Raw genomic sequence first — 12500 nt, forward strand, 5'->3', positions numbered from 1 at the left:
ATTTGTTCATTAATAATTCAAATCTATCTATATTCGTGCATTAATTCAATATAGTAAATGATATGTGTCGTGATTTATCTAACATGACATCCGTAATCTAAAAAGCAAAACTCCTTTATTATCATACTTAGGTCTATGTCTTTCTTAGATGAGTGAATCTAATGCGTACATAGTTTAGCATTCATGCTTTTCCTATTCCTTTCCGCCCAATAGTTGAAGGTGATTTCATAAAAATATATATTGGCCATTTAAACACACACACACACACACACACACACACACACATGTATATATATATATATATATGAATATTTTTTATGTTTCAGACATATAGAGCAGTGATATTTTTTTCCAATCATCAGTTCCAGTTTAATTTCATAGTGTTTTTCCTTTAATAATAATTTTAAAATAAGCCCTTAGGATAAACCCAAGATGTCTGAAATTTAAAAAAAATCTACACAGATACCGGGTAGATAATTACCCGATTAATTCAACTAAATATTATTTCCGTAAGGTTACTTGATAAATTCACAACTGATATGAGAACGTATGGGTTGCACCTTTCGATTTCCCGAATTTTTCAATTATCAGATTATAGACAAATAGATTTTCGATTAAGCGGTGATTTTTCGTCTACGTTCAAGTGCTCATTTATATATTATTATCCTATTCACCTACTCACTCTCCATCGTCTCACACTCACTCCTTCCACACACATTTTACCATTGCTTCCAAACAACCAACGGTGTACAATATACAAATTGCCTAACTGAAAAATCACCTTTTCTTCCATTTTGGCTATAAATTTTATTATCTACTTCAATGATTGATGAATTAATATGACCCAAATTGTCAAAAATCATTAAACGGGAGGTGTTATAAATATTATCGAAGTCTAAAGTTTCTGAACATTTGATAAATTTAGGGTCACTTTAATTCATCGAAATTCTAAACAAAATATTTTTGGCCGAAATATTTTTTAATGCGTTTAGTCAGTTTAAGGGCAGTACAACATGTTCTAGTTTGAAGACATTAGTTTTTCGTTCATATACACCATCTTACTTACCGACTGTTTGGCTGTCTGGCCTTGTGTTGTGGAGGAATCAAAATTTCGTGTTCGTTTTCAAAGCAGTCTTTTATCTCGGTGATATTTTACATACCCATATACCACACACCTTAGTTTACCCCGATATCTTCCCATTTGGTGCTGGTGTTATAAATAGGAATCCTATTTTGGAACACATTCTTACTGAAATGGCGTGTTTACAATTTAAACTTGTAACTGTATTTCATATTTTTGCATGTATCTTCATTTCGATCTCATCGGGGTTCGATCCTCGGGTATCTAGAGATGAAGTGGAGGAGAAAGGTAAGCCTCTTCTCTCTACCCTTCTTAAATCGGGGATTTATTTTTGTCTCTCTACTTCTTTCTTCCTTTCAATCTCATTTCTTGACCTATCATTCTCTCTCCTCCTCATCTTCTCTAATCTTTATCTCGTCAACTGTAATAGGGAATCTAAGTTATTGATTTTAAACCATGAATTAGGCTTAAAATTAAATTTTAAGCTTCATGTTCATCCCGGCATAATACCATTTTGTGACTATTGGACATATAATATATTATATTCCTAGATAGTGCTTTATTTACATTGATATTCACATTCTGTTTATACTTATTATTATTATTATTATTATTATTATTATTATTATTATTATTATTATTTATTATTATTATTATTATTATTATTAGTATTAGATATTATTATCATCATCACCATTATTATCATTATTACTACTACTACTACTACTACTACTACTACTACTACTACTACTACTACTACTACTACTACTGCTACTATTACTACTACTACTACTACTACTACTACTACTACTACTACTACTACTACTTCTACTACTACTACTACTACTACTACTACTACTACTACTAATGTGCGGCTATGTGGTCTAGTGGTATGACACTCGCTTTCGGATCGGAAGGTCCTGGGTTCGAGCCTCGCTCGACGCATAGTTGAGTCCTTGGAAAAGACTCTTTACTCACATTCTCTCACCGTACTCAGGTGTAAAATGAGTACCTGGCCGTTAACAGCGTTGTCTTTGTCCGAAAAATTGTAATATCGCCTAACAGGCGTCATGTCTCGTCCTACATGTTAAATGTTGCTGTTGACCAGGGACCCCTTGTAAAGCGCTTTGAGCACGTTAAGTGGATATTGCGCTATATAAAAGCTCAATTTTTTAAATTTTTTTACTACTACTACTACTACTACTACTACTACTACTACTACTACTACTACTACTACTATTATTATTATTATTATTATTATTATTATTATTATTATTATTATTATTATTATTATTATTACTTTTATTATTATTATTAATATTATTATTATTATTATATTATTATTATTATTATTATTATTATTATTATTATTATTATTATTATTATTATTATTATGTCTACTACTACTACTACTACTACTACTACTACTACTACTACTACTACTACTACTACTACTACTACTACTACTTTACACTACTACTACTACTACTACTACTACTACTACTACTACTACATACTACTACTACTACTACTACTACTACTACTACTACTACTACTATTACTACTACTACTACTACTACTACTACTACTACTACTACTACTACTGCTACTACTACTATTATTATTATTATTATTATTATTATTATTATTATTATTATTATTATTATGATTGTTTTTATTAATATCATCATCATCATCATCATCATCATCATCATCATCATCATCATAGTCACCATCATTTGTTTGGGGTTTTATTTTTGTTTGTTTGTTATTGGGTGGAGGGGTATTTATTTATTTATTTTTTTTTTTGGTAGGGGGGGGGGGGGGGAGAGGGGGGGTATTTTGTTTGTTTTTCTTTGTTTATGTTTTATTATTGTTATTGTTGTTTGTTGTCTTATGTGGCGGGGGGGGGGGGTATTTTGTTTTGTTGTTTTGTTGGTGTTTTTTTTTGTTTGTTTGTTTTTGTTTTGTTTTTTTGTTTGCTTTGTTGTTTTTTGGAGGGTTTTTTGTTGTTGTTTTGTTTAGTTTTATTGGGATTTTTTAAGAACCCGATAAATGAAGTAATATGGAATAAAAACGTTTTGCATGATGAGAATCGAACCTGATACGCCACCATCAGCCAGATCGTGGCAATAGAAAATAAAAATTGTATTGTCGTGGTTGGAATCAAACTGGGACCGGGGTTGATTCTAATCTTTCCAAAACTGGGGACGGGGGGGGGGGGGGAGGTTAATTCTTTATTGTCTTTTTAGCTTTTCTCTACTCACTTAATTTTAGTGCGGCTTTGTGGTCTTGTGGTATATGACACTCGTCGCCTTCGGACTGGAAGGTCCTGGGTTCGAGTCCCTCGTTGAGCTGGGCACATTGTTGAGTCCTTGGAAAGAGCTCTTAACTCACATTCTCTCACTGTACTCAGGTGTAAAATGAGTAGTTAACAGCTTTGTCTCTGTCGGAAAAAAAATTGTAACATCGCCAAACAGAGGTCATCTCCTTTCGTCCTATGTTTAATGTTGTTTTTGGCAAGGGACCCTCTTATATAAAGCGCTTTGAGCAAGTTTTGTGGGTATCGCGCTATATAAATGCTCTAGTTTATTTTTGTTATTACGAGTCTAATTTGTTATACGTTGAGGACCAAAAAGAGTCGGCGTCCGCCCAACCACTAACCGAATCCTGTCGATGCTTATCAATGTTTATGTTTCTATCCCAGATTCCTAACCTTCCTCTGGTAAGAATGAAGCGATAAAGGGAGTCATCGGGTCAATACAATGGAAGCCATATTATAACAGACTCGCTCGAGCTTATCGTAGATATCCGGATACGACAGGGATCTTTTGAATCCCAATGCTTTTTTGTTTGTTTGTTTGTTTTGCTCCTTCTAACTCGCAGTTATCAACCCAATCAATGATCATATTGATAATTTGCATTTAGCCAAAATGCTCACAATATCCGCCAGCCGGATATAACATACCAACTTCTAAAAACGATGTGTAATCTTGAACATTTATTGTCTGATTGATAGAATTAAGGGAGAACTACTCATAAAAATGGCTGGATAAAAACAATAACAAAGAGCTGAGTGACATCAATATCGTTCCTTCTATATAGCAGTCGGGAGAAATAATTCAATTTTGATGAAAAAAAAAACCAACGAAATCAATAGTTACAGTACAGGATAAAAGTTTGAGAAACCCTTTTTAATGTGCCCGCCTTCAAAGCTGATGTTTTGTTTTATGTTTTACTTGTGTCTGATGAAAGGAAAGGGGTGGAAGGTTGGGGGTTTTTTTGTTGTTGTTGTTTTGTTTTGGTTTTCGATTGGGGTTTTCTCTTTTTTTCTTTTGTGTTTTATTTTTGTTGTAGTTGTTTTTATTTTTTGTTTTCCTTTTGTTTTTGTTTGTTTTTTAATGTTTTTTTTTTGTTTTTTTTTGTTGTTGTGTTTTTTTTGGGGAGGGGGGGGGGGTGGGGTTACTTTATTTTTTTTTTCGCTTTTTTATGTTTGTTTCGTTATATGATTTCATAGTATCTGGTGTTAGACGCTTGTTCATCATCATCATCATCATCATCCTCACCAGTAGCATCATTATCATCATCAACAACGTCCTCCTCCTCCTCCTCCTCCTCATCATCATTATCATCCTCATCACCATCATCATCATCTTCATCATCATCATCATCATCATCATCATAATCATCATCATCGTCGTCGTCGTCATCATTATCACCATAATCATCGTCTTCGTAGGCGTGGTCGTCACCATTGTCATCAGTTATCACTTTAATAATAAGCATCACAAAATCTTTTTCACCAGAGTGTGTTGGATCATCCAATTTTTTCAGTAGTTATGGTTCAACGCATTTCCACTACAACTCTCTCCGTCATCGTTACCAAGGATGCACGTACGTGTGGGGAAACCTGGAAATAACAAACCTGCTAGATCCAAAGATAAACTATGACCTCTCCTTTCTCAAGGTACTTTAAGCAGAATACACTTTCATAAATTGAATCAAATCGGTAGTTTAACGAAAATCTTCTAGAATTTATCAAAATTACATTTCACACCTGATGATGAAAAGCTGATGATTTAAGATTTTTTTAAAATAAAATATTTATAGCAAGATTTAAAAAAAATTTAAGTCATTTTTTTAATCCACAAAAAATGAAACAAACAAACAGAATAGATAAAAAGAAAGAAAACACAAGAAAACTTCTATGGTTTGGTTTTGTTTTTATACCTTTAAATAGTCTGTTAATTTTGATTTTTGTTGTTGTTTTGTTTGTTTGATTTTTGTTGGATTTTGTTGTTGTGTTGCTTGTTTTTTTTATTGGGGGGAGGGGTTGGGGGTTGTTTGCTTGTTTATTGGGGGGTTTTTTGAGGGGGGGGGGGGCGTGGGTTAAAATAATATATTTTGTCATTTATTTGTTTTCTTTCGAGAATTGCACTTTTTATGGTATATACTTTGTGTTATGGTTTTGTTGTTGTTATTTTGTTTTGTTTTGTTTTGTTTGGGTTGGGGGAGGGGGGAGGGGGGGGGGTTCTCAATCGTTGCATTTCAGTTTGTTTATTTATTTTTGAGTTCATATTCTAAAACGAAGTGACTATTCTCACCCCCCGGATGCTAGTCTTCATAATAGTAGTCCAGTAGCCCACAATTGTTGTATGTTTAATCCAAAGGTTGTAATGCAGTAATTTGTTAAGTTTCTTGTCACAAGTTGCACAATTAAAAAAAAATATCAATCAAATCCAAATCGCAAAAAGCCGGCGACGTTTTTTTCGGTAATCCAATCGGCCGGGGGGGGGGGGGGGGGGGGGGGTGAGAATAGAGGCAGCCATTCTAAAAACTTGAATAATATCGTCCTTGTCACAGTTGAACATCAACAGAAACGTTCAATGATGCCATGATAATGTTTCTCTGTATAATAAACATCTGAAAAAAATGTCTATGAAACATTGTCAGATAAAGTAGAGGGAAAAATGCAAGGGAGAAAAAAGCACCCCAAAAAATCAGCCTCGGATCGAACCTCAAACCTATTGATTATTGGTCAGGTACGATCCCCAGCGGAGGCAGGCTGATTTTTTTGTGTTTTTTTTTTCTTGTATTTTTCTCTTCATTTTGTCCGGAACTGTTTTATACACCCTTTTTCAGATTTGTATCTTATATCAGTGCCTGCTCTTTATTTTGTCATTTTCTCACGCTGTGCATTTAATGTTTCAACTTGCTTCAATACGTTTCAATAAAATTAATTACTGTAGCATTGTACCTACCTAGACATGTTCAAGATTGTGCACTTAAATTCAGCATTAAGCCATATTAATAATGGTACAGTAAATTCAAGTTCATTAAATCCATTTTTTTTAAAAAAATTGTTTTGTTTTGTTTTACATCGTGCAATCAAATGCAATGTCCTGCATACAATTTCAAGGTCGAGGAATGAAATTCAAAAAATTGCGTTCAATTTCAACTCAATTAAAGAATATTAATATGAATTTGAATAATTGTAATTGCTTTTGTGACCCTTTGTCTATCTCTAGTATTATTGTCAGTATGAATCAGATATTAAGAAACTGTATCCAAATCATCAATGAAGATACAAATTGGGGGCGAAGTGGCCGAGTGGTTAAGGCATTGCATTGTGATTCGGAAGGTCCCGGGTTCGAGTTACGCTTCAGGCACTTTCATTATTTTCCTGGGGCAAAATTATTAACCCTCGATTTTTTCACTTGTACAATATGGGTGAGCCCTGTACACATTAGACACCTTGTTTGATGGAATGCCTAGGTGACGGTACCTAATAATGTAAAAAATTTTCTTTCATTCTATGTAAATTACGAGATGCGTTCTCCTCATAATAAATCAAACAAATCCAAATTTATCCCCGAAATATTTCTCTACGATAATTATGATACTCTCTCTTCTCATAATAAATCAAACAAATTCAAATTTAAGCCAAAAACGAATTTACGATTTACCTAAATAATAATGTTTAGCACCTTTTTGATCCTAGATGTACAGTCTGAGAAGAGGGGTCATAATATTTAAACATTCTGTGGTTGAGATTCATACTTTATATATTGGTCTAGGTGGTTGGTGTTGAATATGAGCAGTCTCTGTATATTGATGAAAAGTGCAAGTGGACTGGGGTTATTTTTTTTAAGTGTTGAATATAAAATTAATATAACATATTTCAAAATGAATAAGATACCTATTATTTAACATTTTGGTTCAAAACCGTTCCCCATCCAACAACAAAAACAGTTAAAACTAACAATACACGGACAATCCAGTAGTACTTCAGAGCCATTAGGTCCATGGAGCCGGAGTATATCACAGCTTCTATCGTGTGAAAAGGACAATAGCAATTGCTTGTTACCATTTGGATAAGACGCTACTACTTTCCGCAAGGTCCAACCGTACCAGTTACCTAATCTCTGCAGGGTTGACAGGAGGTGGGGGAGAGGGAGGTGTCAGAAAAAAATTCAACTTTACTCGGGATCGATCTTGGTCTCTGTGCTTGTGGAGCGAGTGCTCTACTAACTGAGCTATCGGACCCCCACAGAAAATCAAGATAGACGGTATAAGTTCTCGGCAGGTCCAGTTGGGATAAACGATGGCTGAAAGTCTTATAATTCATTGGGTTGATTTTTATTTATTTGTTTGTTTGTTTGTAAATAAGAGTCTGCTCTCAATTACAAACATGTAAAATAAAAGTAAGACAGACCATAATAGCTTGTTCTTTCTATTCTCAGCACATCCGGTACGTTTCGGGTTATGTCCTGATTGGTTTTGTTGGAGAAGTCAACCAAATTCCCCTGACGAGCTTGGAAATCATTCGTGGAAATCATACGTTTACAGTCCATGGCACGTATAATTAAAATGAAATGAAATGATATTTGATGTTTATTTTGGGTGGGGTTTTGGGCTTTTTTTTCGGGGGGGGGGGGGGGGGGGGGAGTTGTTTGTTTGTTTGTTTTTGTGTTGTTGTTGTGGTTTGTTTGTTTGCTTGTTTGTTTTGTGTTTTTTTGTTTGTTTGTTTATTAGTTTTTTAATTTATCATTCGCCCATGTATGTGTCTTCATTTATATATTTCTTTAATCATCGTTAGGATTTTTTGTAAAGAAAGGCTGAAATATTTCATGAGTTAATGCAGTGCTGCAAAACGAGCAATCAGAGATAATGTTAAGATTTTTTATCTACGGGGAAAGGGGAGAGAGAGAGAGAGAGAGAGAGAGAGAGAGAGAGAGAGAGAGAGAGAGAGAGAGAGAGAGAGAGAGAGAGAGAGAAGAGAGAGAGAAAGGTGGGAAGGGTGGGGGGGGGAGGGGCAACAAAAGACGACATTGTTGTATTTGATCCAGAAAATTCATGTACGATGTTCTGGCTATACACATTATCAGATGAAATTTATTTGCTATCATTTGGACAAGACAAGGAAGACGTTAAGCTCATTCCGCTTGTATGTTGTATCCAGTCACCTAGATTCTGGCCTCGGATCCGTTAAAGTCAATATCAATATAAAATAGTACATACATTATTCATTAAATGAGCTCTTTGATTTAGAAAATATCCACAGTTGCACTTTGCTGTGATGCATTTATGTAGTCTCATAACAATCCAGGTGGAACTAAAATGTTCATTTCGCATAAGTAAAAGAGGCATTAAGTTTAAGCATCTCTGTTTTACTCTAGCATTTTATAATCAATTGAATTTTTCAATTCAAAAGTTTATTTTTAGGCAATTGCCAATATAACTCATACAAGAATATAATATTTCCAATCAACAAATCACGTATGAAAAATCAATATTGAAGCAAATCAAACAATAATAATAATAATAATAATAATAATAATAATAATAATAATAATAATAATAATAATAATAATAATAATAATAATAATAATAATAATAATAATAATAATAATAATGATATGACCCACATAATTTTCAGACTCTGGGTGCCCTTAGCATTTGGCCCTGGACTGTAGATAATATGTATGTACTAAGTAAGTCATCTATCAGTGGTACGGTTTTCTGCCGTTTTTCTTTAGCTCTTTTGGCATTCATATTTTAAATATTTGAGACGGTTTTGTGTCTCATATGCTTGGGTCATATAATATTTATTTTTTTCTTTCTCATGTAGATCTATGCTGCTTCGCTCGTGCTATTTGCGTTTGGAACAGGCATGGGTATAGATTGTCAATGCCATGGAAACCCCTTGTGAGGTTCCGGACATGTCCAGGATTGATTATCCTTTTTTTTTTTAAACTGTCATTACGACTCTATTGACCTACGGGACTCTAGGTGCTTAATATTTGGTCCTGGCCCGGGGGGGGGGGGGGGGGGGTAGTGTTCACTAAGCACTCAATCGTTTATCTCTGCTTTTTTTTTTTTTTTTTCCTGATGACTTTTAGACGTTGTCAGGTGGGCAGTTAATTGCTAGGGGCAAAGCGCCTCGATGACCCTGATATCTTTTGGGTTTTTTTGTTTTTTTTTTTTGCTTCCTCAGCTTTGCCCGGGGTCAGGGATAGTATGCGCTTAATCATCTATCTCTGCTAGATTACCTGACATTTAATACTGGCTGTCAGGGATATCTGTTATGTAGGGGTGGTTTTCCTCTTGATTTTGGATTAAACAGATCCTTAATAGACCTGGTTGGACATTTTGTTTACCTCTTTTTTAATTAGATATTTTAATAGACATCTCCTTATATATGGCGTTAGGTATGCGCTCTTTATTAGTGTATTCACTCAGAGAGGCATTATTTTACACTCTGTATTGGTTGATTTGACAACTTTTTATGTAACTTTGACCATTAACCTAGGTGGCTTAACATTTTCATACTTAGTATGGAGGCGATAGGTCAGACATTTGGGGTGGATCAAAAGGGGGAGCTGGTTTTCAACAGCTCTGCCATCTCTTGGAAAGATTTTCTAATGGTATTAGATCTTTATTGATTTGGGACTATGGGTAACGACATATGGTAGTGTGGCTGATGCACTTACTTTTATAATTATGTTTTTATCAATGTTGCTAATATACAATGACCTACAGCATATTTTCCCTCGTTTCGATTCAAATTGTTTGGTATTTTTTTAGCAAATATGTTGTATATAATTTTTAATGCAAACAAACAACATGGCTTTTGATTTTTTAAAAATGCAATAGCCGCATCGACCCACGATTTGCAGCAGTCTTTGTTTCCAGCTTAGTGTAATATACATATGACGTGACACGAGTTTTTTGAGTAATTGAGTTTATTATTTATGTGGGCCGAAGCAGGATTTGTCAGATTTTTCCATGGATGTCTTTGTACAATTGATTACAAAGCTGTACCAAGGGAAATACTATCCCATTGGTTGAACTGTTGTAAAAAAAAAAAATCAACGATTTGCTTTCTTTTGGTGGTCTGACCTTGGCCTTGACTTTTGACTTAATCTTTTAGTAGAGTCAGACTATTTTACGGAAGCTACATTTTAGGTGTTTCTATAGGGTGCATGCATATGTAACTCGGGTTTTAAATTATCTCTTCGTATAACAGACCTTACCCTATTGTCAGGCAGGGTGGTATACATTTAGTATAATGGATTTATTGATTTTGACTAATTATTTATGGGATATTTCATTATATTTTACTATTCATTTATCTGGTTAGTCTCGAAGCGATAATATTTTCTGGCTTTTCAGCGTTTTACATCGCGTGCTACTATATGACTTTGAAGTCTCATATGAATTCACAATTCGACCAATTGTGATGTAGAATGGATAGGTAAACGATACTTACCAAAGTTGAACTTTGTCTGTTATTCTACAACACTGGTCGATTGTGAATTCATTTGCATTCCCTTTCCATAATTATCATATCCCCTCCCTTCCAGTTCTGTTGATAGATTTATATTATCTTCATACGATCCATGAGCAGTTTATTTTAGAATTGGGTAGTATCTGGGCCCATATGGTAGTAGCCCGCTCAAAATTTAAAGTGTGATCGGTAACTGGAGGGTTACTCCGTGGCCTTCGTAAAGTTATGGCCTGATACTGACCAAAAAATGACGTCAAAATGCCAGTCTTTTGCCACAAAAGAAAACAAATCGTGAGTTGTATTCAATAGTTCAACCAATGAAATGACTTGTTTCCATGAGCACTACTAACGACAACTCACTAGGCGGTGCAAAAACCAAATAATGACGTCAAACTGCCAGTCCTTTTGGATTTCAGTGTCAGGTCATAACATAACGAAGGCCACGGTTCCTCACTCAAATAAATTCACAATCGACCAGTGCTGTAGAATAACAGACAAACTTCAATCGTTTATTGTTTATCTTTCCCTTCTTGTAGGTGTGGAGTACAGTTTAATGGTGACCTTGACCGGTGCAGATGTGACTCCTGTACGTGGGCTGACCACACTCATGATGCCAAAGCTAAAAGGTTGGTGTGGACAGAGATGTGGTTGTGAGACTATCGATTTCGACATCTACATATGTATTTATGTTTTTTTATAATCTATCAATTTCATTTATTTATTTATCAATTTATTTCTTTATTTCTTTTGTATTCACTGATTTATTTGATTTAGTAACTTAGCAGATTATTATTTCTATTTTCATCATTTAGATATATTATAACTTTATTTATTAATTTGTTTGTTTGTTTAATATCAAAACTCTATATGGATAATGTTTAAATGGCTCTGAAAAACAATCCAATATAACTCGGAATTCAATCTTTGAGATTTGAAAAACAACCGAATGGGTTAGAATATTAAAAAAAAAAAATTCTTTCGAATCCTAAAACCCTGAGTATTTACATGAAAGTTATTTACTTATGGAGGGAGGGGTGTTTTTGTTTTGTTTCTTTTTTTTTTTGTTTTATTTTTCTATTCTCTTTTGTTAGAATTAAGTTTGGTACTAGGAAATACAAGCGCATATTCGAGATTGAATTTAAATATAGGTACTGTGTAGGTATTTTTGAAAACTAAAATTATTAGCGATATGCAATTAAGTAAAGTGCTCTCCAGTTCTTCCTGTCAAAACAGACCTAACTAACACACAGATGTAATTGTAACATTTAACTTTAACATTCATAATCTATTAGACAGGATGGTTAAAGACACATTTTAAAAAAAATATATTTTTCACCAACATGAAAAGAGACACTACCGAGCATCGGGACCTTCAGGACATAACATTATAGCTTATAGGTTAATCTTAGTACCATGCATGTATTATTTAATAACATATTCTCACCATCAGAAATATCCAATGGGAAGGTGTTGTTCCTCAGAAACCCTTCATTGACGCATATTAACACAGTGAATTGGGTACCCATCATGAAAGGACGAAAAGATGCTGTTCACTTTGGGGAGAACCCCTACAATCAGTCTGGTGAGTTGCCATCATCGTCACCATCATCATCATCATCATCATCATCA

The 12500-nt window shown here is 34.2% G+C and overlaps 1 protein-coding gene across 1 annotated transcript in view; it reads left to right on the forward strand.

The window, feature by feature from the left end:
• Positions 1-1024: 1024 nt before the first annotated feature.
• Positions 1025-12500, forward strand: part of LOC144958850 (epidermal growth factor receptor-like) — a 13992-nt gene continuing 2516 nt past the window's right edge. The window contains exons 1-5 of the mRNA XM_078891095.1: positions 1025-1369; positions 4888-5048; positions 7825-7936; positions 11408-11497; positions 12322-12453. Coding sequence (XP_078747221.1) covers positions 1255-1369; positions 4888-5048; positions 7825-7936; positions 11408-11497; positions 12322-12453 — 610 coding nt within the window. The 5' untranslated portion in view covers positions 1025-1254. The remainder of the gene's footprint in view (positions 1370-4887; positions 5049-7824; positions 7937-11407; positions 11498-12321; positions 12454-12500) is intronic.

This window comes from Berghia stephanieae, chromosome 13 (genome assembly GCF_034508935.2).
Source record: "Berghia stephanieae isolate SIO BIC M18660-M18661 chromosome 13, UCSD_Bste_1.3, whole genome shotgun sequence".
NCBI classification, from domain to species: Eukaryota; Metazoa; Mollusca; class Gastropoda; order Nudibranchia; family Aeolidiidae; genus Berghia; species Berghia stephanieae.